The sequence below is a fragment of the Lonchura striata genome, chromosome 8 (assembly GCF_050655825.1).
Source record: "Lonchura striata isolate lonStrDom1 chromosome 8, ASM5065582v1, whole genome shotgun sequence".
In the NCBI taxonomy this organism is placed as follows: domain Eukaryota; kingdom Metazoa; phylum Chordata; class Aves; order Passeriformes; family Estrildidae; genus Lonchura; species Lonchura striata.
The window spans coordinates 17,192,581-17,216,330 of record NC_140710.1 but is presented as its reverse complement, the minus strand read 5'-3'; the positions used below and the strand labels follow the sequence as shown (position 1 = coordinate 17,216,330).

At 37.3% G+C, this 23,750-nt stretch overlaps 1 protein-coding gene across 12 annotated transcripts in view; it reads left to right on the top strand.

The window, feature by feature from the left end:
- Positions 1-23,750, top strand: part of BCAR3 (BCAR3 adaptor protein, NSP family member) — an 86,316-nt gene that overhangs the window by 36,642 nt on the left and 25,924 nt on the right. For 10 of the 12 annotated variants that reach the window (XM_021526025.4, XM_085586481.1, XM_085586482.1 and 7 more), the window contains 2 exons: positions 127-451; positions 13,870-13,909. In XM_021526025.4, the coding sequence (XP_021381700.4) occupies positions 127-451; positions 13,870-13,909 (365 nt within the window). Of the gene's footprint in view, positions 1-126; positions 452-6,074; positions 6,124-13,869; positions 13,910-23,750 lie in introns of those variants that run through there. The other 2 variants (XM_085586489.1, XM_077785449.2) reach the window with 2 other exon arrangements.

Here is a 23,750-nt window from a genome sequence, read left to right as displayed (position 1 = left end):
TGACTGCCTCAATGCAAAGCAAAAGTTCAGTTTCAGAGACCTTTGTTAGTCATGCCACTTAACTTCCCTTAAGTAAGGACTTTGATGATTGATATACAGTAAGAAATCTTGGTTTTGTTTTTCCAGAACCAAAAATGATAGCTGCAGGAAAATTTTCAAGTCTTCCCAGAAACAGCCCAGTGAACCACCAGTTCTCATTAGCTTCTTCCATGGACCTTTTGACCACAAAACCTTCACCAATTGAGCATCATTCAAACTCCTTCCAAGGCATCTCTATCCATGGCACTCTGCCCAGGAAGAAGAAGGGAACAATTCCCTCTAGGTCTTGTGATATGTTTAGCCACGTGGGAGCATTGCCTTACACCAGAGCATGGCAGCAGCCACCTTTTGTAGAGGATGTTATAGAAGAGTACCCTCCAGACAATGGAAAGAGCAGCGAACTCCATGCCAGGTATGTTGTAAAACCTTAATTTACACATGTTAGTCACATAGGGATTATTTTATATTCTTCTAGGTCTCTAAAGGCCCAGTCATAGGTACAGATAACTTAGTTTACTATAATTAGGTTTTCTCCTAGTATTCCATTTCCGTCTCGATGGAAGACCTACATAATTTTTAATGACTGTGTCTCACCTTTGCATGTTTAAAAGGTATAATATTGTGTGTACTATTCCCATGGATTAATTTTTTTTAATTTACTGAATTGCTTTGATATGATCCTTTGCATTGCTGTAACAGAGCAATTTTAAACAAGAAGTCATAACTGTTCAAACTTGGTTTTGTTTTGTATTCAATGCAATATGGATGGAGGGCTGAGGAAAAGGAGAGTGGTGTTTCAGGTGCCTCAAATCTCGAGCTAAGCCTTCTTCATGAAAACTTGGTAGAACCCAAGGTACACTGAGTTAATGGCAAATTATCCCTATTATTCCTGCCTGACTTTGTGGTTAATATATGCAAAACTCTTAAGAAAGACTCATACTCTTATAGCTAGCCTTTTTTTTGGGAATCTATTATCATCACTGATATTTCATTGCTTATAAAAGGTAATTAATTTTGTAGATGTCCCTTTTGTTTTGTTTTGATATTGAGTTCTATAAAATGGGAAAAAAATTACCTGCTAACACAAGAAAAATTCAGTGTAATGCAGTGGATCAGTTAAAGACATAGAAATGAGAGACTATTGGTTGCTTGGCTGATGGAGTTAAAGGCTGAGAAAAGATACCCAAATTTTAAGCTCTGAATTAGGATTTACAGCCTTGCTTTGTCCATCACTATGGTTTTTTGGTTTTCAAGTCTTGTGAGCAAAGAAGAGTTCTAATTAGGTAAGGTTGTGTGTGTAGAGTGGTTTTCTTACACTTTTTGCTTGTGCTTTATGGGATCAAGCTTTCTTCTCACCTAAAAAGATTTTCTTCTCTATACCCCATTCATTTTAAAAGAAGAAAGGACCTAAGTGGGTTTAGTACTTCTCTGAGCTGTACCTGCCTACATGAACTGCCTTTTAAACATCATTTGCTTCTTTTATTTACATACTTTTAGAGAAAGCCAGCAGCCTGGGGTGTTGCCATGGAAAGAATATGGTGATACACACTGAAGTTATATTTTATATCTTCCTTTTCAAGAGCCGTTAATAAACATTATTTTCTTGAGAGACCAAATCCTACTGATAACTTGTCTTATGCATATAACCTTGTCTTAAAAGGAACGCTTCAGTGCACAACCACTCAGAGTACAAGCAGAATGCTTGAGAAGAAAATGTCAGCAAGGTCTGCCTGGTCAGAATTAGAACAATGCTTTTGAATTAATAAAGAGATTCAAAGGGTGTTATTAGTGCAGTCTGGGAATAGAATTTGTGTCTATTGAGTCACAGCACAAAATGCTGTTCATGTTTGATCTTTCAATTACTTTGCTAAAACACACTCTGAATGCTATGGTAACAACTTCTAACAATTGGTTTCTTTAATTTTTACAATAAATCATTATATGTTCTGCTCCATGACCTGACTGCGCAGTTGTGTTAGAGCAGAAGCCAATACCAACTCGGCAGTCAGCAAATATATCACTTCTTGAATCTTCCTGCAATGACATTGCATTTTCATTACTTTAAAGGAAAATTGAGAGAAAAAATCTGATTTTCATGTGTTAAGCAGTTTTCCAGATGTGCTAAGTTATGCATTCTAATGCTTACAATCATATCTGGTCCCAATAGTATAAGGGAGTCCACATTACCTTTTTCGTGTTTTTGCGAAAAAAAAGCCCTTTTACTTCAGTGTAGGAATTTGTGAAATAATGTAGTATTACAAGAATATTCTGCAGTCAGGAGGATATCAGTCTTTCATTGCTATAATGCCATTTACAAAACGGAACATTTACAAAAACACATTTTAATGAAACATTATCATGATGCACTGTTCAAACTAAGTGCTGTGTTTGATGCCAGTGGGCCAGAACTAATAGTCATTAGGATTGCAATGTTTATGTGCACATGGATATGAGTATTTTGAACTGTGGCTCAGTCATGTCATTGTTTGATTAATTCTAACCTAAAGAACATATTTCACATATTTCTGTGAAATATGAAGAAATAAAGAACATATACACACTTCTGATAACTTGGAGAAATTATCTTCTCAATAGTCAATGCAATAGGAATGCATTCTCTTTTTGGTTTGTGAATGTACATCTCTGCTAGTTAGTTCAAGAGGGAAAAAAGTTTTCCTTCTTGAGAAAGCTGGCATCTGAGTTTTAGAGTCTCTTAGAAATAATTAAATGGCCAGAGTTAGGATCAGCTGAGCTCTTGAAAGGTAGTTTTATTAGCTAAAAAATAATTCACTCTTGAAAGTGAAGAATTTCACTTTTAAAAGAGAATTCTCATTGTAGCATGTAAAACTAAAGCTGCTTGTGTGTAATGTTCTTTATTATCTGACATTGATAATTAAACCTAAATAAAGCTTAATTGTAATTTCCCTTTGACCTAGTTAATGGTTATCTTTATTTATTTAGCTCTGCCTTGTATTATGACACCTTTACTTAAAGGAAAATTATTCAAATTCCCATCTGTTGCTAGAATTAGTAGTTTGGTTTTTTTTGGCCTGTGTCACATGGCTGCCATCAGTAAACCCAAAATTTCCATTGCATTCAGATTATTATGGTCCCTCACGAGTGACATTACAGTTTAGCAGACTTGTGGCATTTTCATGCTTTTTCATCAATGCAGCCAAATATCCCTCAAATAAACAGGACCTAAAAGCAATGCAGAATTATCACTGTCACAGTAAGTTTGAGTGTGGTGATAAAGACAGCTGTCAGAGGCCTCTTTTGACAACATCTGCCATTTCAGTTGGATGTCAGCAGTACTCAGGTAGTCTTGGGTTAGCACAGTAGTTATCTCTGTGGGTCTGGTACTGGCTCTGATATAAACATACTTGAATGTTATCTCATTGTAGAGATGCAAGGAATTTCTGAGATGTTATTAAGAAGATGGAATAGAGCAAAGACATGCAAATATCCCAGAGCAAAACTAGATTCCATTATTGATACCATGCTCTCTGTTTCATGAGGCAGTGTGATTGAAAGAGAGAGCAGAACAAGTGATTGCTTCTTGGACTGTCTGTCAGCTGACAGCTGTAGTATTTTCTGTTCCTAAACTCATCACTGCCACATTCTCACCACTAAATGATGTCCTCAAGTGCCATATCCAAACACTGAACACTTTCAGGGATGGTAACTCCACCACTTCTCTGGGCAGTCTTTTACAATATTTTACAACCCTTTTAGTGGGAAAAAAAAATTTAATAAATATATTATTAATAATCTAAAGCTCCCTTAGTGAAGCTTGAGGCCATTTCCTCTTGTCCTCTCATTCTGATGGTGTGATGGGTTCAACATTGTGTTGTCAGTGAGGCAGGCTAATAAAGATGTGATCTTCACAATCAACTAAAAGACAGTGAAGGAGAGAAAAGATACTCCTTTCTCAGTACTGGTAATTCCTCTATTTCCTGCAAATAGCCTGTATTCTGGTTGAAATGAACAGGGTTTGTGACAATTAAGTGAAATTCCGTTTAATAACAGCTCCAGTGTGAAATTGTAAATTGTTAAGTGGTCAGAAATAGGATCTGGATTTGCACAAAGTTGATGCTGTTGATGGCCATGATGCTTTGAAAGAACTTAATGTCAATTATAGGATGGACAGTTTAACACAGCAATAAAATCAAAGCTAGGCACAATTTCTTAGAAAGATGTTTATTAAATTTTTGTGCAGTTTGTAGAGTTACATGCCTTTTTTAAAGCCTCTAGTATTTCAAAAGCCTTAGTGTCCACTTAGAAATTTAGTGTTTGAAAGAATGAAAAATAGTTCATTTTGCCCTTGCCCTGTATATAGTGTAGGACTCTGTAGAATAGAGCTTTCGATATTTTGGGAGAAACTCTGTGGCCACACATTTGCATTTAATCACTATCTTCCCTCTGCTGAGCCTATCCCTAGGAAGTGTTGAAGCACACCATCTGCCAGAAACCATCCCTCTAATTTTCATGGTAATTAAAGCTTTAAAACAAAGTTGACATTAATTTACTCTGGCTGTTTCACATTATACAGGACATTTGTGAGCATGTGCTGGTTTAGTTTCTGATTACTATCTTTGGCAGTAAACCTGCATCATCATCTTTGCTGTAGCCATTTCATTTCCTTGGACTTGTAAAGACAATTTTTTGTTCAAATTCCATTACAGACATTTAAAAAATGGACTCACTGATAAACAGTAGAGTTGTATTGTTCAAACTGGCTTGGAATCAAAATACTTCATGCATTTCTCTAAATAATTTATAATGCCCTGGGTGCTTTATCACTATTCATGAGAGGGTCTGATCTACCCACTGGTGAGAATTTGATTTTTTCCCTGTTTTTGAAGCTTTACTTTTAACTGTGTATGAATTTGAAGTGTTGAGTTCTAGCTACAGAGCTATAATTTTAATCTTTTCTTCTTTGCTTCTGTTTTAATTTTCTCAAGCCCAGTAAATTCCTGGCTATGCTGTAAGTCCTGATTGTGATTATACTTACAACACTACTGTTTTTATTTATGTGGCTACAAACAATTCATTTTTGTAGGTAGACAAGGCATAGCAGCTTTTTCTTACACTGCCAAGATTTCAAGTGTGAATTGTCCATCTCCCTTTTTTTGACATGGTTCAAGCATGTTGAAAAAAATTAAATCTGGCAGGTGTGGGGAGCCATGGAAGAAAATATTTTTATTAGCTTGATTCTTTCACTAAGGAAATGGGCACACCAGTAGCTCTTAATGTCTTCCAATGCTCATTGAACCTTATTGCAAAAGATCAAAATGTGATAAATAGCCTGTAAACTAAAGTACATTTTATAGACTGGCCCTAATTATCTACACCCAGGTGCAAAGAATACACTTATTTTCTGTAGTATGGTAAGTGTGTGTGACTGCATATTTAGCTAGACTTCAGTTTGTTATTTTGAGTACTGGTCAGCACACTTTTTTTCTTGTTTTTCTATGTCAGCTGTTTCAGATGAAGTGCTCTCATCTAGCAGTGGACTTTGTACTGCTGTAGCAGAGAGCAGAGTAGATTAGTTTATCTGGTTGTTTTGGATGTTCTGTTCTCTTCTGAATTTCTGATCTTCAAGGCTCTGCATGTTTGGCTGGATGATCCTCACGTCTTTGTCTCATCTAACTATCAAGGAAAAAATAAAAATATGTTCAGTTTTAACCTTGACTAATACCACTGACATTAACAGGGTAATTTCATCAGCATAAAGCTAAGCAGCCTCACTGTTCTCTACAGTGCTTGCCCTTGTCCTTGGAGGCAGAACATTTGGAAGCTGGCAAGGTGTTAGTTTTGAAGTATAAAGCTATGAATGACTTAATTCTGTGTTCCCAAAACTCTTCCTGTTCTCTTAGTGGCATTACCACACTAGATCAAGCCTGCTGAAGTCCTTGAATTGACAGTTGAATTATAAAGGAAAAGAGCTGGCAAGGCTGTGCTTGGTGAAGAGAACACTATTCAGGAATTTGCTTTATCCTTGTCAGAATTTGCAGCTTATTTTTCTTCTCCAGATGCTGCAAATTCTGCTTTTCTTTGGATTTAGAGAATGGGGTGGATCAGGTATTTGACAGCATTTATTTTTTTCAAACTAGTGGTTTTGCAAACATTGTTTGTTGGATAATTTTAATTTGAATTTGTGCTACTTTTTGTATATTAATATTGTGTGTAGACTTGAATGATAAGGTGCACTTTGAAAATTAAAAATAATTTTTATCAAGATTTTATTATATCAAGTAAAACAAGTATTTTATATGTTTTGTGTGGGGAGTAAAGTGAGTAATAATAGTTTTTTTTTGTTTATAAAATGCAGTGTAGTTCTTCAAGTATGAAAATATTTGCAAGATTACCAGGAAGAAGACCAATATCTTGGTTCCCTTTTAAATTTTAGGATACAGTGGGGTGGAATTTTTATAAATGCCCAAAATTTTGAAAGTAAAAATAGTTACAGTTTTGGTGTAATGACTGAAGCTACCTCTTAGTATGAGTTTTGTATTTAAAAAGGTCTGAACCAAAATGTTCGTATGTGGTTGTGTTTCTTAAATAAGAGTACCACAAGTGTGTTGAATTTGGGCTAGTGAATATCTCATTGACTTCTGCCATGCATGGGTTTTTGAAATGGAAGAATTCCTTAGATGTTTCCAATGCTTCATGCTTTTTGTCACAGATTTTCCCATTCTTTCTCTTGATGTGTCCTATTCACCTGTGCACCTGCAGATCTTTGCTGCCTAAGAGTTGGAGCAGAGCTACCCACTAAAGCTGGGAGATGTTTGTGGTAGAAGGAATGCTGTGTTGGATAAGGAGGGAATAGCTAATAACTGCCTACATTCAGTATCAAATCCTCTTATCCTTTAACTCTAGGGGTTCTTTCTGTCTTTGGCTTGTCTACCTTTTCTTTTTAGCCCTTCTGTCCATTGTTGGGTTCAGATTATTCTGTTGTGAAGTTCTACTTCACCCCTTTGTTCCCATTTGATACTCAACATCCTCTTTCTTTGCTTGGTGGACATAGACCTGCAGAACCAATGCTTCACTTCTTGATTTTTAGGGGGATTTTGGAAATCTGCCCATGTGGGATCTTCAGGGAGGGAAATGAGGAAAACAGGACAAAGTGTCTCAAAAAGAGAGACCATCTCTTCAGTATTAAAGATTAGTTAAACCACAGTCCTTCAGCTTCTGAGCAGAGGAACTGAAGTTCCTTATGGGATGAACACAGTTTTATCATGGTTTGAAATTAATTGTGGGATCATGACCTTGTTTTAAAGAACAACTTGACAGGTAAACTTGAGCTCAAATGCCTCAAAGCCCATATCAAAATTGGTCAGTGTTGTTTTTCAAAAACTTCCTGGAAACTTTTCTTTTTTCTGGTATTTTCTTCCTTGAGCAGAGAACACTATATGTAGTGGAAAGTTTTTTGAATTACTCCTTCCGTCACACCCAAAGTTCCTTTCCTGGCTCTGCTGCTTTCTGGTCTCTTTTGTAAGTGTTATGGAGTGCCCTGTTCAGTTGTACCAAGTGCTGTATTGCTTCTCATCCTGCCTTCTGTTCGTATGTATTTGGTTTCATTTCTGTCCCTTTTATGCTCTAAATAGTGGTTAAATGTTACATAGGGGAGTATATTCCTAATGCTTACTTGCCATATCCAATGAAGAAAGGCATCCAATGTGATGAGCTTTTTTAGGTGGGCTCAGGGAATAGACAGGAAGGACAATTCTTCCTCCCACTATTGTCTTCTTCAGTGCTAAAGCCTCATATTAGCATTCCTATGCTTCCGTCCAAATACACATTCCTGAAAGATGTATTAGCCTGGTGAAAAACCATACTTGGTGAATAAAGTGTACCTAGAATTAGATGCATTTCAGATTAGTTAGTGGAGACTGTGATTCTACTGAATATTTGTCAGTGATTTTCTTTTTTTAATATATGCATTCATTTTGGAAGGTGATACTGATTTTGAACACTTAAAATTTTGTGGCACTGGATTCAGGATAACTGCGCAGCAACTAAAACACTCACTGTAAAGAATTGCCAGCTGAGGATAAAAGTCAACATTCAACAGCACATATATAAATCAGTTTGTAGTAGCAGTGTCTGTTTTGGATAAGCAACAGTCTTGCTGCTCAACCATTACTCTCATAGAATAGATCTTGGGATAAAATATTTAGGAAGGGCTTTGGTGGGCCTGAATGTTAAGGAAAATAGAGGAAAAAGAATGGAGGTGGCTAGTCTGAGCTTTTGAACAGGTTGTAGAGACTTGTACTATGTGTGGTGCAGAAACAGAAATTCTTCTGGAAAAGGTAGAAAAAAATGGTGTAGATTGTTCTGCTGCAATAGGTAAACTGGAGCAAGTTAGAGGGATGCAGATTGGAGTGGTGAAAGTAAATTGCTGCAACATTATCTCTGCTGGGGCATTCTGAACAAATAGGATTGAGATTTTATTTAATTCAAGGAAAAGTACATTGCATCTCTTCTGAAGTTTTAATTACTGGAGTCCCTGCTGTTCTTTGTGTGAGCTGCAGGTCATCACACAGTTAGTCATAGCAGTTTGCACTTGTTTCCACTGGTGTTTGAATGAATCATGCCCGTGGTGCTGTGCAGCTGGAGGCAGAAGGGCGGAATGCCCTTAGGAATGCAGCAGAAGTGCGTGTGTGAAGCAGAAGCTGCTGGGGGATAAAATCAGGAGATCTTTTACTCTAGTTTGCAGTACAAATAAAATCAGTCTGTGCCACATACACCGAAACATGCCATGTCCAGCATGCTCCAACTTGCACCTTCATACTTAAGTAGTGTGTATTTCAAAAATCTGCAGAGATGGAGAGATTTCAAAGACACAAACTGAAAAACTGAAGAAGGCATGTGATCTATCTGGTCGTTTTACAGCAGTTCTCTCTACGTTAGCAGACAGCTTGATAGATTTTCAGGGTCTTGGGCTCCTTTTGAGCCTCTGTTGTCTTTACTCAGATTTGGCATTGGCACCATTGGTGTTGGAACTATTGAGAAGATAGTTCTCATTATTTCTCTTTCAATAAGGTAGGAAGGAGATGTTTTTGAAAATGTCCCTAGGAAAAGTCACTTTAAAATGAACACACAAATATTTTTTCATACATCAAATACTAGCAATGTGTCCCAATGTTTTTCCCACAGGAACAGTTATGAAAGTGTGAAGTAGCACAAAGTTGACTCCAGGCCAAACAGCAGTTTCCACCACTGTAAGACTATTTATATGGGAGTTGAATGATAGGGATGATTTGGGCAACTTGATGATACTGTTGTATCTGCACTTAAATTTTGTTAAAGTTATCACAGCTAGTTTATAATTGTAGCTGGTTGTTCTGTGAGGATGCCAGGGGCCTGGAAAATGCAGATGCTTCATATGGCTTAGCATGTAAAGGTCTGCAGGATTTTTCATAGCACCAAGGATGAGAGGAAGTAATGTACAATGTTAGAATGGTGGAGGTTTTCATAGAATCAAACAGCTAAAGATTACAGCATATCTGCTTAAAGATTTTTTTATTGAAGCAGTCCTGTAGAGAACTATTGGACAAACTGCAGAGTAAAAAACAGATGATGTCCGAGTTACTGAGATTCTGGCTATTCTCTGGCACTCACTAAACTAAACAATGGATGTTGGGATTGAACAACAGGATTCAGCTTTTCAATTCCAGCATTAATTGTCAGTATGTAAGCATAGGCTATCAAATATTTTAGAAGAGTGACTAGCTACCAGGATGTTAAGGTTTTCTTTACCCAGTTTTTGTATTTGGTTGCTCATTGTCTTTAAATCTATGCAGAATTTGAAACTGGCAGTATGACAGTATTTAGTTTGTCATACCAGAACTATGATTCAAGTTGCTTATAGTGATTTTTTTTTCCTTCATTTTAGCCAGTGACCGTTCATGGTGACAGCTTCAAAAGGGCTTTTTTTTTAATATGTATTTTAATTCTCCCCACACATTTGGCTGTTGTTCAGATGTGTTGGGAAGTAGAGAAATAGCATCCAGTAACAGCTGAATTCCATCTCTTTTTCTCATCTTGGTCAGCTCTAGTTATATTTTGAAGAGGTCCTCATACAATGATAATTCCTATTTTCTGAGAAGTTATGTTGTTTCTCATAGTGGTCAGATGTATCACTCCTTGCTCATAGTCAATGCCAACCAGTGTGACACCAAACTCTTCATTGTTGCAGAAAATGTTGCTATGGGGAGAACAGGTAAGCAAAAGAGCAACTTCACATTTTTTGATGTCTTGCCTTCATCTTTTTTTGGATTTGCTGAAGCACCACACTTGTTTGCGAGCTCTGTGTATTTTCTTGGCTGTAACAGCAAGAAACCCATATGTGAAGAAAAAAAAAGCACATAAGAATCTTGATAGGAATCTTGAAACTGAAGTGAAAAGAAATTGAGATAATTTCCAAGGACTACCAGGGACAGATTAAAGGGTTGTATGTCTGCAAGATCAGCCAGCATTGAAAAAGGGGTTTTCAGATGTCAGTCTCTGGAGAGAATGTGTTTCTGGCTAGGAAAAGCATCAGAATCATGAGGGCTAAGATTCTGGACAGATATTACTGGAGTAGTGTTTTGCTTCTATAGTTTCCACACAGACCTTGTGTGTGTGGAGGAGGCAACAGAGGATTTGCTCAGGAGAATGGCTTCATTACATGCAAGTCAGGTGTTTTTTTTTTTTCTTTTTTGTTCCAGCGAGTAAAAACATGCTGGAAAGGGATTTTGTTTTGTCACAAAATCAGGTGATAGCAAGAGGTAACAGCAATAGCAATACTCAAAATAGATGTGGGAGTCTGTTTGCATCCCTCTCTTAAACTACTTTCTGTGACAGAATGGGTATGGAAAGAGCATTAAGCCAATACTGTGTGTCCTACTGCATACTTACCTCAGCTTGAGGTCTTCTGAAGACTTCTCTGTTCCAGGGACATCATGCTGCATTAAGTATGCTTTATATCTGAGTGGAAGTAGATCTTATCTGATTATTAGGAAACCAAAATGCATAATCCAATAATAATAAAAGTGTGAGCCCACAGTTTACACAGCACTGGTTGACTTATGTGCAGACTCTAATACATAAATGTTGTAGGTAAACAGGTGCAAATGAATATAGCCATAAAGTCAAACTTTTTATGAAGACAAACATTAGCATTATTTGAAAGGTAATAAAATCTGATAAAAGATAAGAAAATATTATTGAAACCAACCTTCAGTTAAATCAATTCTGAGAGATGGCAGAACCTGCTACTATCTTTTGTCTGATCTGTTAGTCATCTGAAAGTATTAATTTTTTTCTACAGATCTTGTAATATAATAAATGAGAATGTGGGTTCATAATTTTTTAAGATTCTTTGAGAGGTAAAATGGAAAGAAAAAGCATACTTTATAGTTTTCTTAATTCCATGACAACATAGATTTCCTTCACTGGTAGCCTATGGCATAAAGAAACATTATTGCTAACAGAGAACTGAGATTGAGGAGTTCATTTTATTTGGTTGCCTTCTAGTTATTTGGGCTAACTGCTTCATCTGGTTTTCTGTATGTAATGTGATAATATTGGGGTGGATTCAGATGACAGGAAAACGCAGTAGTTAATCTTTACTAATAGTTACTGCACATCAATGAAAGTTACCATTCCTTGAAAATAATTTCAAAAAATTTGCACAAAGGTGAACAAGGGAAAATGAGGGAAGAGGGAGTAGAACAGCTTGGAGAGAGGTATCTGAGATGAACAGTGCTCCAACATAAACATCTTTCTGTATGACTTAGGATAAATTGCAGAGTTTTGTACATTTTGCTGTGGGTCAGCTTACCAGATAAAATACTACAGTACTTGCAAAGATACTTGTTACACTGTCCATTTCCCAAAGCCAAACATTTTCTAAGCACTTCTGTCACATGGATGCTGAAAGGAATGCAGGTCACTACTTCCTCTGCTCTCGTCTGGATATCCTGCTTTATATACCAGTAAATAAACTGTTTTGTCTTGAAGCTTTTCTACCTCTTCCATTTTGCTTTGGCTTGATCTGTCCTAAAGAACATTTGCCTGATAGCAGAAGGTGGGAACAGTGGAGTCTGTAGGAAGGCTGGTCTGCTGGAGTGCAGACCATCACAAGACACGTTTGCTGCCAGAGTAAGCGCGTTTGTTCTTTCAGAGTGTGTTGCACATGCTGTGCTGGTAGACCCTTTGTCCTGAAAGATTCCACAGGCAAGTGAAGAACTGAATTGAAATGTTTTTCAGTAGCATTTGGTACTGGAACAACTTCCCACAGATCATTTGAATGTGAGAAGAAATCAGGCATGCTTAATGACTTTGCTGAACCGATTAAAAATGGGATTTGTTTTCCCAGTCAAATTGATAGGTATTGAGAAGGAAAACGTCTCTTCTGTTTCAAAGCTTTCTTTTCTTTTTTCCTCTGTGCTTCGCCCCTGTGTTCTCTGCTATGTTGATACATGCTTATGCTCATACAGTTGTCAAGCTGATCCTTCTTTATATATTGCATAGGAAAAAGTTTCAAATTCTATTTCCATTGAGTCCAGCATTTTATTCTTTAAAACATCAGTTGAGAATGCAGTTTGACCCTTGATGTAAATACTGAGCTAATATGAAACAGCAGCACTTGATACAGCCCAAACAGTTGAGCACCCTTATTTTGTGGGGAAGGTTCAGTATTCTGGATTAATAGCTGTTAGGGAACCAAACTAAAAATTGAGTATCAAATAATAACACGGTTTTAGATCATATGCAGTTACATTCTAAACAACATGGGGAATTCAGAGACTGTTTTCTGATTGATTAATTCCAGTGCAACCCAAATTCGAGATTTTTGAAGCTGCTTATTGCATTTCTAGTGTTACATCTTTGCAACAGTTTCCACCAAAAAGGATCCTGTTTCTAAATTTATAAAGATCTGTTGTCCCTGGGGAAATCTTCATTGCCATAACAAGTGCCCAATCCCTCTCTAAGTTTACACAGTTTTCATTGTGCCTGTTACATGTTTGTTAGTTAAGGGCAGTACCATGTGTGTCATCTCAGGTTCTCAGAAAACATACAGTCATGTACTACAAACTCTGTTAATCTGCTAGTTCTCAAATAAAAACAAAATATACAAAATGCTTTGAAATAGAAATAAAAATAAACATATATTTTATGGAAAGAGTTGTAACAGTGCAAGGCTCTTCAGTTAGGCTTCTTTGCCCCTTGCCATCTGTCTGTATAGAAAACCTATGATGAGATTTCTATTTTTAGATTAGGGCAATAACTTGATTATCTGACATTCAAATAATTGTGATGCTGAAATTATGATTATTTTGAGAACTTCCTTGTATATATAGAAATTGAATGTAGTACTTTCTACTTCCTGTAAGCAGTGCCCTCCCAGTGCTATCAGAGGCAGTAGCTTAAATGGGAAAACATAAAAGCGAAGAAATAAATTCAAAAGCCATTTGGAGAGCTCTCTTTTAAATTTATTTCAGATATTTTAGGTGGCAAGTAAGTATTGCAGCCATCTGTTGAAATGTTCAAAATTTTTATTTGCTTAAAATGGAATAATTAATTTTATTTCTCAAATTAAGTACTATTGGCTCCACTACATTTCCTTCTAGAAGAAACCAGTGATTTATATGTTTGTTAAAAATTAGATAGCACAGGCTATCAAGCTTTAACATACAAGTTTTAACAAAGATTTTAATGTGACCTAGTAGCATATTGCTCATATTAATGCATATTTTCAGTATGAGGTTGTATTTGGACTTACCTTTTTTTTGTTTGTTCTTCTGTCTCTCCTTGTCTCCTGGTACCATTTTCTTACAGAGATAAGACTATTCTGGATCCTACGTTGGAATATGTTAAGGTAAGGTACTGTTTCTTACCCTTAAAATATTTCATTTGGTCTATACCCAGCACTGACAGAGCATTTCCAGTCATTTGTAGGTAAATAGTACAGCTGTCTGTGTCTTGGTACAGATAAGCTAAATGTGAATGCCAGACTGTTTTCTTACAACTTCAGTGAAATATTTGTGAACATTGTACTTCAGGTTGCATTTTTCAATGGGGCTTCTTTACAGTTACATGGTGGCTGCCTAAATTCTTGCTTTGGTTAACAGATTAAAAGAACTTGTATTTTTCGCTTATGGATTTCTGGAGAAGTAAAGAAACACATCTGAAATTATAATAAAAATGTCAATTTTAGGTTTACAGTTTTAGCACTGTACTTACTAAAATTACAGATAAATATTCACTTCTGGTCCAAGAAGTGGCTGCCACAGGAGACTGTCAGAACAGCTGCTGGATTTCTGCTCTGAACAGGTAGTTCAGTGTTGCAAGGTCCCTGGCCTCAATCCCAGCCTGAAGTTGGGATATGGCAGGGAAGAGAAGGTCAAAAGCCTTCTCAAGAGCACTGTGGAAGAGGGGAAGCCAGAGGCAACGAAGTGGTGGACATGTTAATTGCTGTATTTAATTTACTGTCTTGCACTGTGCTGTACTGAGTATGCTGTTACAGTTTTAATACTGTGACTAAGTGTTAGGCAGAGGTCTCATGTGCCAGTTCATCAATATGTGTCTTGTCTTGTTTCAGCAAGTTCTGTATTATAAATGTGGTTTCTGGTCTTTTCAACTTTCCTAGTAGAAGCTTGTCTTGGACTCCTGTCAATAGCAGTGGTGCTAAGCTTAGTAATTAAAACTTTGATGTTGAGGAGGAAAGCCTGGGGAAAAGAGATGTATGAAGGAGAATACAAAGGTTACCAATCCCTTTTCTTCCCCTTTCTTTTTCAGTTTTTCCTTTCTATATCCCTACCTTTAGTGAACTTTGAGTTTGGATGCTAGTTCAGTGGTTTTATAACAGGAATTCTAGACAAGAAATCTCAAACTACAACTTTGAAAAATATGCAGAAATTGCTTTCTTATAACTCCCAAAAATATTTTTTGTCTGTAAAAGTCTGGGTTGCTAATAAAACTGCTTCTAAAAATGTATTCTTACACAGAAATCAGTCAATCATAAATAAAGGAGGTCTATCATCAGTTACATCTAACTTTCTTTTAATCAGTTAACCTTAACTGTAAAAGTTGTGGGTGAATTCATACCAACAGGATCTTGGACTCCCTTTGTTGGCTTCAGTTTTAGCAAGTATGTGCTCATTTTTTCCTGTAACTTATTATACAGTAACAATTATATTAATGTTGATACATTTTCCATATCCCCAAATACATTATGGTGGCAGGTATAAACTGCTGAACACCAACATTCTCAAGCTTCTCTGCAGCATGTTTATACCACCATTGCCAGTTACAAGTCTATTTGGTATGTAGTCTGTATTACATAGTTTGAGCTAGCAGGTAGGCTTTAACAGATGTTCCTTAAGTGATAAAAAATACCTTAAAATGAAAATGAGGTAGGGAGAGAAGAGAGAGAAGATGACAGGAGCACTATTGGGAGTCATATTTTGCTCGTTCAGGATATGGAAGTTCTGAGCAGCACATTTTTATTTTCTAGTGCACAGGAAAATATAGTTAGTGTTGTCTTTCAATGGAGAAGTGTTGATTTACTGAATGAAAACACATAAACTTGAGTATGAAGCATGTATGATGTATCACTCCTACATAAAAACTCACACTGGAACTAATTGTACATGGTAATTGTTAAGTCTGAATCAATACTGAATCAAGTTTCTCTCATGTTGCTATTCAGGCTGGAAAGAGAAGAGGGACTTTGGATTAATTTGCCTTGAAAGAATTGCATTATCTTGAAAGAAATATATGGCACAAATTTAAGTTGTGTTAGGGTAGTTTGGCTGATGGCAATGCTACCCAAGAGTTACAGTCCCAAGCAATTTGTACTGTGTCAGGGCCCTGAGGGCACTAATTGTTCTCAGATGTCCTGGCCAGCCTCACTTGGGACCTCCACCCACACGCACTGGGCGAAGGCTGCATCAGGCTGGGCTTTCAGACCCTGCTTCAGTTGCTCAGAGGCTGTTCCTGCCCCTAGTCCTGTTTCCAAGTGCTGTGTGGGCAGCCCAGGACAGACTTTACACCTGGTCTCTTACCTCTCTCTTGCCTGAGGCTCTCTGGAATGTGATAGGAGCTGTTGGTGTCATTCATCATCCTACTCACTTTTTTGCTGTTTTATTCTGGTCAAGATACAAGACAGAAAATAGTGGTTATAATTTTTTTTAAGAGAATGTTCTCTATATATGAACTGTGGTTTCTAGTTTTTTAAATCACATTGCTCACAAGTGACAGTTTACTACATCTTGAATGTTGATGTATTAGCTCATTCAGCATAAAGAGAGCTAATTATGCAAGTTCTAGGGAGGGATGAAAAATGTACTGATTTGCTGGAGTCTGAGTATACTGAAGTGTCCATATGGCTTCAACTCTTCCTTTGTATTCACAGTGCTGCTGAAACCATGGTCACAGTTAAATGGCTCTTTCAAAAAAAACCCTTTCATGGTAGAAGTGAAAACAGGCCAGACTACTTTGAGTCAGGCTGCTACCCAATTCATGAAAGAGATTCAGGGACACAATAGCACGTTGTACATTCTGTGAGATTTTTACAAGTTTTATGAACCAAATAATAGATCCATTGGTAGCCTCTGCAGGTTCTTCCCACACCCTGAGTCTGCACATCCACAGAACAGATTCCTGCAGTAAGGGAGAAAGAAGCAGGGGCAGATTAGAGTGTGTCAGAGAACTTTTTGTGAGTCATTTTGATCAAATGCATGTGAACTAAAGATAGCTTTCTGTCCCATTCCTATTCACTGTAAATACTTTAGGATCTTTTTATAGAAATCTGTGCTGTAATCATTGAAGCTATATCAGGGTGAAAAGAAAAGGAAAAAAAAAAGAGATTTCTCTCTTCCTGTCAGGGAAATCTTTCAAGCATTTCCTCTGGAACTAGTGCTTAATAATTACAGAAATACGTATCAGCAGTGAGTTGATAAATATTACTATGGCCTGAAGTTTTGGAGTTGTATTTTATTCCACTGGTGGAAAATGTGCAAAATTTATGACTGTTCAGCATTGTCATGAGAGAAGTTTATACTTAGATTCAGACTGGGAAAAACTGTTGCTGGTTTAAGGAAGTTCCAGCTGCAGGAAAAGAGTTTCTTGTGAAGTTCTTTTAAAGGATTCTTGTTTGTCTCAGCCTCTTAATTTTTTCCCTGTTTTTACTCTTCCTTCATTTTGTTAGAAAAGCAAACTGATAGAAATTACTGTCATTCATCATGGATTAGGGTAGTGCAACTTAAAATAAAATTCTGATGACATTCCAGTATGTTATTATTATCTATAGCTTTGCAAGATAGGACAGTATTATGTGGATTTGAGTCAACTTCAGGGAACTTGGATCAGGTTATGAGATTTATCAATTCAGTTTGTATAGTTAAGTGCACAAATTCATAATATTGTGGATGCCAATACAATATTGGTATGGGTGTTTGACTCTCACAGTTCTACTGGCTGAAGATACTATGGTAAGAGGGTGGTCAAAAGTAATGTTTATATGTGTGTATGTAAGTTTAGGAAAAATCTGTGTCAGCATGACAAGTAGCCACAGTTTGAGAAACAATTTTTCCTGATGACAGTGAAATTTCCTTGCAAGCAGCCTATTTTAGACATGGAAATATATCAGAGAAATTCCCACCTCACTGGAAAACTTGCCAAGTCCAGCGTATTGCTGTTCTGCTGTGTATCACATCCTGCAGAGACTTGCCTGTTGGATGCGAGCTGGGGCTTGTGAGCAGAAAGTTTGTTGGGTTTCTGCGTTGTCTGACAGCATTAAGCAGCAGGGCTGGGAGGAATGCCTGACACGAAGGCGCCACATGATCAGGAGGTTCTTTTTGAGTCTGTAGGGTGGTTTAAGGACTTCTTTTTCACACATTTTCCAAGTGCAGCAAGGACATCAGTATCGCAAAAGGTGCAGTTATCTAAGATGGAATGTGGTTTTTTGAGGAGAGAAGCAGTATGCCCATGTGGCCAACATGGACTTTACACATCTCTGTCACTACGGATTTGTCATCTGACTCAAAGATCATCAGTGATGTCAGAGACATTGCCTCTTTTTTTGTGTTTCTCTGCATAGCAGGAACCGAAGCTTCACAAACATTTCACAGCAGTTGCCTCTTGTTTGTAAGCTGTGTGATTCAGACATAAAAAATTCTGTTACAGCCAATCTAATGTTAAATGCATGTAATTTTTGGTCACAATGAAACTTTCGGTTTAATTCTCGATGGGTGGTTGCTGGTTGTGCGCTGCCCTCTGCTGGAAATGAAACACTTGACTGGGTATTTTTAATCGAATCATGGATATTCAAATCACGTTTCGTAATAATTTTTTTGTAACTATCGTAGGAGCCTGGCTGTTTGGAAGTTGGTTGCTTTTTCTCAAGAGACATAGAATTGGGTGTGTGTGTATTTTTCCCCTCCTCCCTGTCATTAAGTTACAGATGTAAGTCCTTGAGGGAACTTGAGAATTATTTTTCTTGTCAGCTGTCCCTAAGATTATCAGAATAGATGTTCTGATTTGTCCAAAACTTCCAACAAAAGAGATTCCTTATGGTACCAAAATAATCAGCTCTACCTCCCAAACTAGATTAGTCTAATTATCTTTTAATTGTTATTGTGGGAAAAATTTTCCTAAATCATGATATTTTGCATATAGAGGTTTGGTTTTGGAGGTTTTGGTTTTGTTTTTTTTTTTTTGGAGGGGGGGAGGCAGGTTTGGTTTGGGGTGTTTTGGTTGGTTTTGTTTCTCTGTCTTCTATTAATAAACTATCTTTAATTTTCTAGTGGGATAAGTTTGTGCTATTGCAATAAGTTGTACAAAGCATCTTGTCTTTTACTTTCAGTCCTGTTGTGGTGATAGTAACATTTCACGTTGTAGAAATACTTTTTAAGCCTTATTCTAGGCTTGTTTTTTACCATGTCTCCCCTTTCTCTACTTAAAAGGGGCAACTGTTTCTTTAAGCATGTATGATAATTGTTCCTAAAAGCTTTCATCAGCCCAGGAGACAAAAAAGAAGACTTAAGGAGTTACATATATTGTTGAAATTCAGCAGCTCTCAAGAACTTAATTACCCTGAAATCATGGTAATAATCTTGCCCTGTTCATTTGGAGTTAAGGAAAACTTACCTTATTTGATATAATGCAGTTATTCATAATTAATGGTGTAACATAACACCCAAGTTTCAGTATTTTCTCATGTTGAATTTTTTTTTGGCCAACAAGCTGGTCTCTGAAAATAAGGTTGAGTCAGCAGTTCTGGAAGGTATTGGCTGTAAAGTGATGAATAAAATATATTCTGGTGCTTGCAGTAAATTCTGCAGGAAGTATGATTCTACAGCTCTGCAAGACAATGCACTTTCAGTCTACTGTCTTAGTTAATGTTTCCCTAGAACAGTGAACCCCAAGTTAGCCTGTTCCTGTTAGGAGCTATTTGCTTTTTCCCAGCCCCCAATTCCTGGATGGCCTGGTTAGCTCTAAGATCTTGGCTTTTCTGTGGTTAGTGGGGTTTGTGGGTTCTCTTGGTTGGTTGAGGTTTTGGGATTTTGTGGATCAGCTGTGATGGAACTTAGTGTTCTGCGAGGAGGAATATTTTTTCTTTGTGAATTATAATCCTTATATAAATTGAGTTAAGTAGATAGTGGCTTTCTAATTATTCTGACCTTCATTATGAAGTCTTTTAGCAGTACATTGCCCTCTCCTGATGCTGAAATGAATGGAGTTTAGGTATTTTGCTTATGGGAGCATCTTCTGTAATTCTGAGGATGCTTCAGTAAATATAAAATGCTGATGATTCTTAGAGCAGCAAGCATCCTTTCTGTGCATGTTAATGGTTAATCTTACATGTTATCCTACCATGGATTTGACCCAGTTAATGTCTTCTACTTTAATGTTTTCTATTTCTTCTGTTATTACTTATTAACTCTCAAATGATGTCGGGTCTAGAGTCCTCAAAAACCACTACATGCAATGATGTTTGAGTTGAAAACTATAAAATTACTTCACTCTAATTTCCTTGGCACCAGTAGTAATGCTGGTGGCAGTAGCTACTTAATTTAACTTTTCAATACCTTTATTAGAGGATCAGTGACTACTATCAGGTCTTATTTACAAATGAGAAACATAAACTGGAAGGGTCTGAATCTGAAACATGGGACAGAAGTCCTGGGGTGCAAAAAACTGATATTATTTTATCTCTAATGAAACTTGTATTTAAGCTAATTACCTGTTTTCTCCAAAATATTAATCCCAGTGGCTCTCAAATGCTGAGTGTTATCACAGCATGGTTTGGGTTAGCAGGGACCTCAGAAGATACCAAGTTACAATGCCCTGCCTTGTGCAGGGGCACCTTTCATTACACCAGATTTCTCAGGGCCCCATCCAACCTGGCCTTTCGATAACACACACACCCAAGTCAAAATGTCCATGTCAGTGAAAGCAAATATGGGCACACGGTGATGTGCATTTACTTTTCAAAGAAAGAGGGGGAAAAGGGGGTTGGTTTATCGTTTTAATTGTTTTGAAGATGGACTAATAGCAAAAGCTGTCACGGACGTGAAAATGTTTATATTTAACTCCACGCAACTCCTTGCTGTTGATCTCTCACTGTCTGTAAGCTCATGAGCCACAAGGGGGAGTGAGTATACAACGTGTGGAGAGATGATGATGATGATGATTTTTTTTTCATTAGGCATTTTGGGTCCTCTTACTGATAAAGCCTAGAGAGGTAAAGCTCCTCATCTCTCAGAGCTATGTTTACAGATAATAATTAGATTAAGACTGATCCATTGTGTGTGTCTGTCTTGCCTCTTTTTGGAGACACACTGAGATACAGTTTAGCCTGCAGAGAGGGCAGCAGGAGGAGCATTGGGATGTTTCAGTTGGGATGTTATCTACTGCTAAGTGCTGTCAAAGGAGTAGGTTGGCCAGACATTTTTGTATTTCGGATATTTATAGAAAATAAGCATCTACAGAAGTAACAGAGCATAATGTTATGTTGCCTGTCTAGAATACCTGGAGGTCATTTGCCTCCATATCCTCAAATCCTTTTGTTAGTAGAACATTGAAAGACTTCTGAAAAGCCAAGCTGTGACAGACAGAGCCCTAGTGACTTGTAAATTTTCTTTTTGAGTGCTACACATCCAAAATACATGTTTTCTGTATAAAAGGGAAGTATTTTAGGCTATTTGAGAGTTTTAGGTAATTAGCTGATATTTTAAAGATGTCTGCTTGCCCTGGAGAAGTAACACCTTTTTATAATCTTTCCATTACATTTAGAATTGGTTTCAATTTCACACAAACAAACACTTTACTCTGACGGGACTGGGGAGACTTTCAAATTCAGAAGTCTGAAGTTAACAATTGTCTTAATGCCTTATTTTTATAGGCAAGACAACTCTGGTATGCTGACCAGCAAAGCTAGTTAAATTAAAGACAGCTAAGTCAGCAGGAAAGAGAAGAGGGTATTACCCATAAACTGTGAACTAATTCTGAAAGAAATGGAAATTCATGCCTTTTCATATTTTTTCTTCCCCAGTCCAAGGAACAAATTGAAGGAAAAATAGGTGAGACATTACAAAATTATTTCATGTTTGTACGTGGGTTGGCAGACAGTAGGTGGGGCTCAAGAATACTTATGCTAGTTTTTGGTAGGCTCAATTAAACCTGCTGGTGGATTCATCATAGCGAGGTGTCTAGTAGGAAAGCTGGACCTACTGCCAGATGACTTTGAAAAAATTTGATCTTTTATAACTAAAATACATAAATCTCAAAGGCATTTGGATGTCTTAAAGTGTAAATTAAGACCTAGTAGGAAGCTCATAAGCAGGTTGTACCTGCTTATTTCTTGTACCTGCAGACCTGGGTTTTTATGAGAGGCAGATTTTCAGAGATTTATTCAAGCAGCAGTGTAAACTAAATAGATGCAAATTCTGTTTTCTCACTATTCCTGTACAACTGCAGTGTATTTCTGAGACTGCCTCATGGAGAGAAAGGAGGAAGAAATTAAGCTGACCTCTCCCATGCCACACCTTGCAATGCAAACAAGGGTAATTAGAGCTGCAGTTCTGTCTGTTGATTTATGATCAGAAGCTGCACCAACAGCAGCATGCAGGAAGTGAGGTTATCTCGGAGAACATGGAAGAGTCTGTTCAGTTAAGAATTGAGACAGGAATGGTAGGACATGAGCTGGGAGATGGGACTTCATGTGCCTGTAGACATTTGAGTTAGGAACAGATAAAAAGCCTTCTGACAGTGTTGTCATCCCCTTTCTTCCACTTATTCTACACTTTAATAGGTGTTCAGCTGTAAAGTTTGGCACTACCTGTATATGGAGGCATCTGCCCCCAGAGCTTTGTTAGAGGTGATGTGCCATATCCACAGGTCTTAGTGCTGAAACTAACTGGGAGTGGCCATTGTGAAGATGTTTGCATGGACAAATTATTTATCAGTTGTCCCCTGTTTCCTGACTTTTTCTTATATTAAAAAGAACAAACAACTAGTTATGGTAAAAATTCTTATGTATTAAATGAAAAATGTTTCAACTGAAGATTTGTTACTTGGTTTTCTTTGGGTTTTTTCTTTCAAATTTTATTCCTGTTGTACTTTACTACAACCCCAGAGCTGCCATTTTGTAGCCATAGGTACTCAGACCATAGGTCATGCCCTGTGTCATGGGGACGTGTCTGTGGGACGTCACTCGTTCAGCAGCAGTGCTCAGGCTGGCTCTGGGCTGGATCTAATCAGATTTGTGCTCTTGACCCTTGTACAGTACTTACTTCATTTACAGCTGGCTTCCTGCCTGCATTGTTTACTTCCATTTAGTGCAGTGAAATGTAAAGCATTTCATGTGTTTCACTGAATATTGGTAGGCTGTTTTGAATGCTTAAATGAATAGAGCAGTGCAAAGCAAAGTGGCTAGCCAACAATTCCCTCATCTAATTTAGTCTGAAATTATTTTTCTTTCTCTAACATGAAATCACAAATCATCATATTTCTTTGTGTGAATTCTAAGCACGCCCATGACCATGACTGATCTTTGGTTCAAAATAACCTCTTGTTGCTCTGCAGACTGTTTTGATAACTTCAGACTGCTTGTGAGTTTTCAAGCATTTATATTTTCAAGGAGTGTGGCTGCTTTACTTGAGCTGCTTAAAATCTTGAAGCTACTTTATTTCTTTCTTGTTTGACCTGTACAATTAAAGCAGCCTAAGAAGATTCCCTGTGAGCAGGGTCACACTATTCTGTGTGAACACCTCAAACTCCTGCATATGCAATGTGCTGTGAGCAAGCTGGACACAGTTTAGGTGTGTCAAGGGAACACTGGATTTAAACTAGACCATGAAACTATCCTAAAGAACTTTAGAGGCTTTGTAATAACAGATGCAGTTAGCAGAGACTCCTTAATTTCTGTTCCTAATGGGCTATTAGGAACTCAACAGAGAATATATGTTCAGATGTCCTTGAACTCATGTGGCCATGGATTTTATGAACTTAAAAATCCTTTCTGCTTGGTTATCAAAGTTATGAAAAATAATCTAATCTAACCAGCCATCCAGAGAAATAGATGAAGGGATTGTCAGATAATTTTAGATTCTAGGAAGAATCTTTGAAAACTAAGAAATAAAGCTGATTGTTGACCTTTTGGTGCTGGAGAGCATTTAAAATACATCAATAGATGACTTAGCAAATGGATTGTA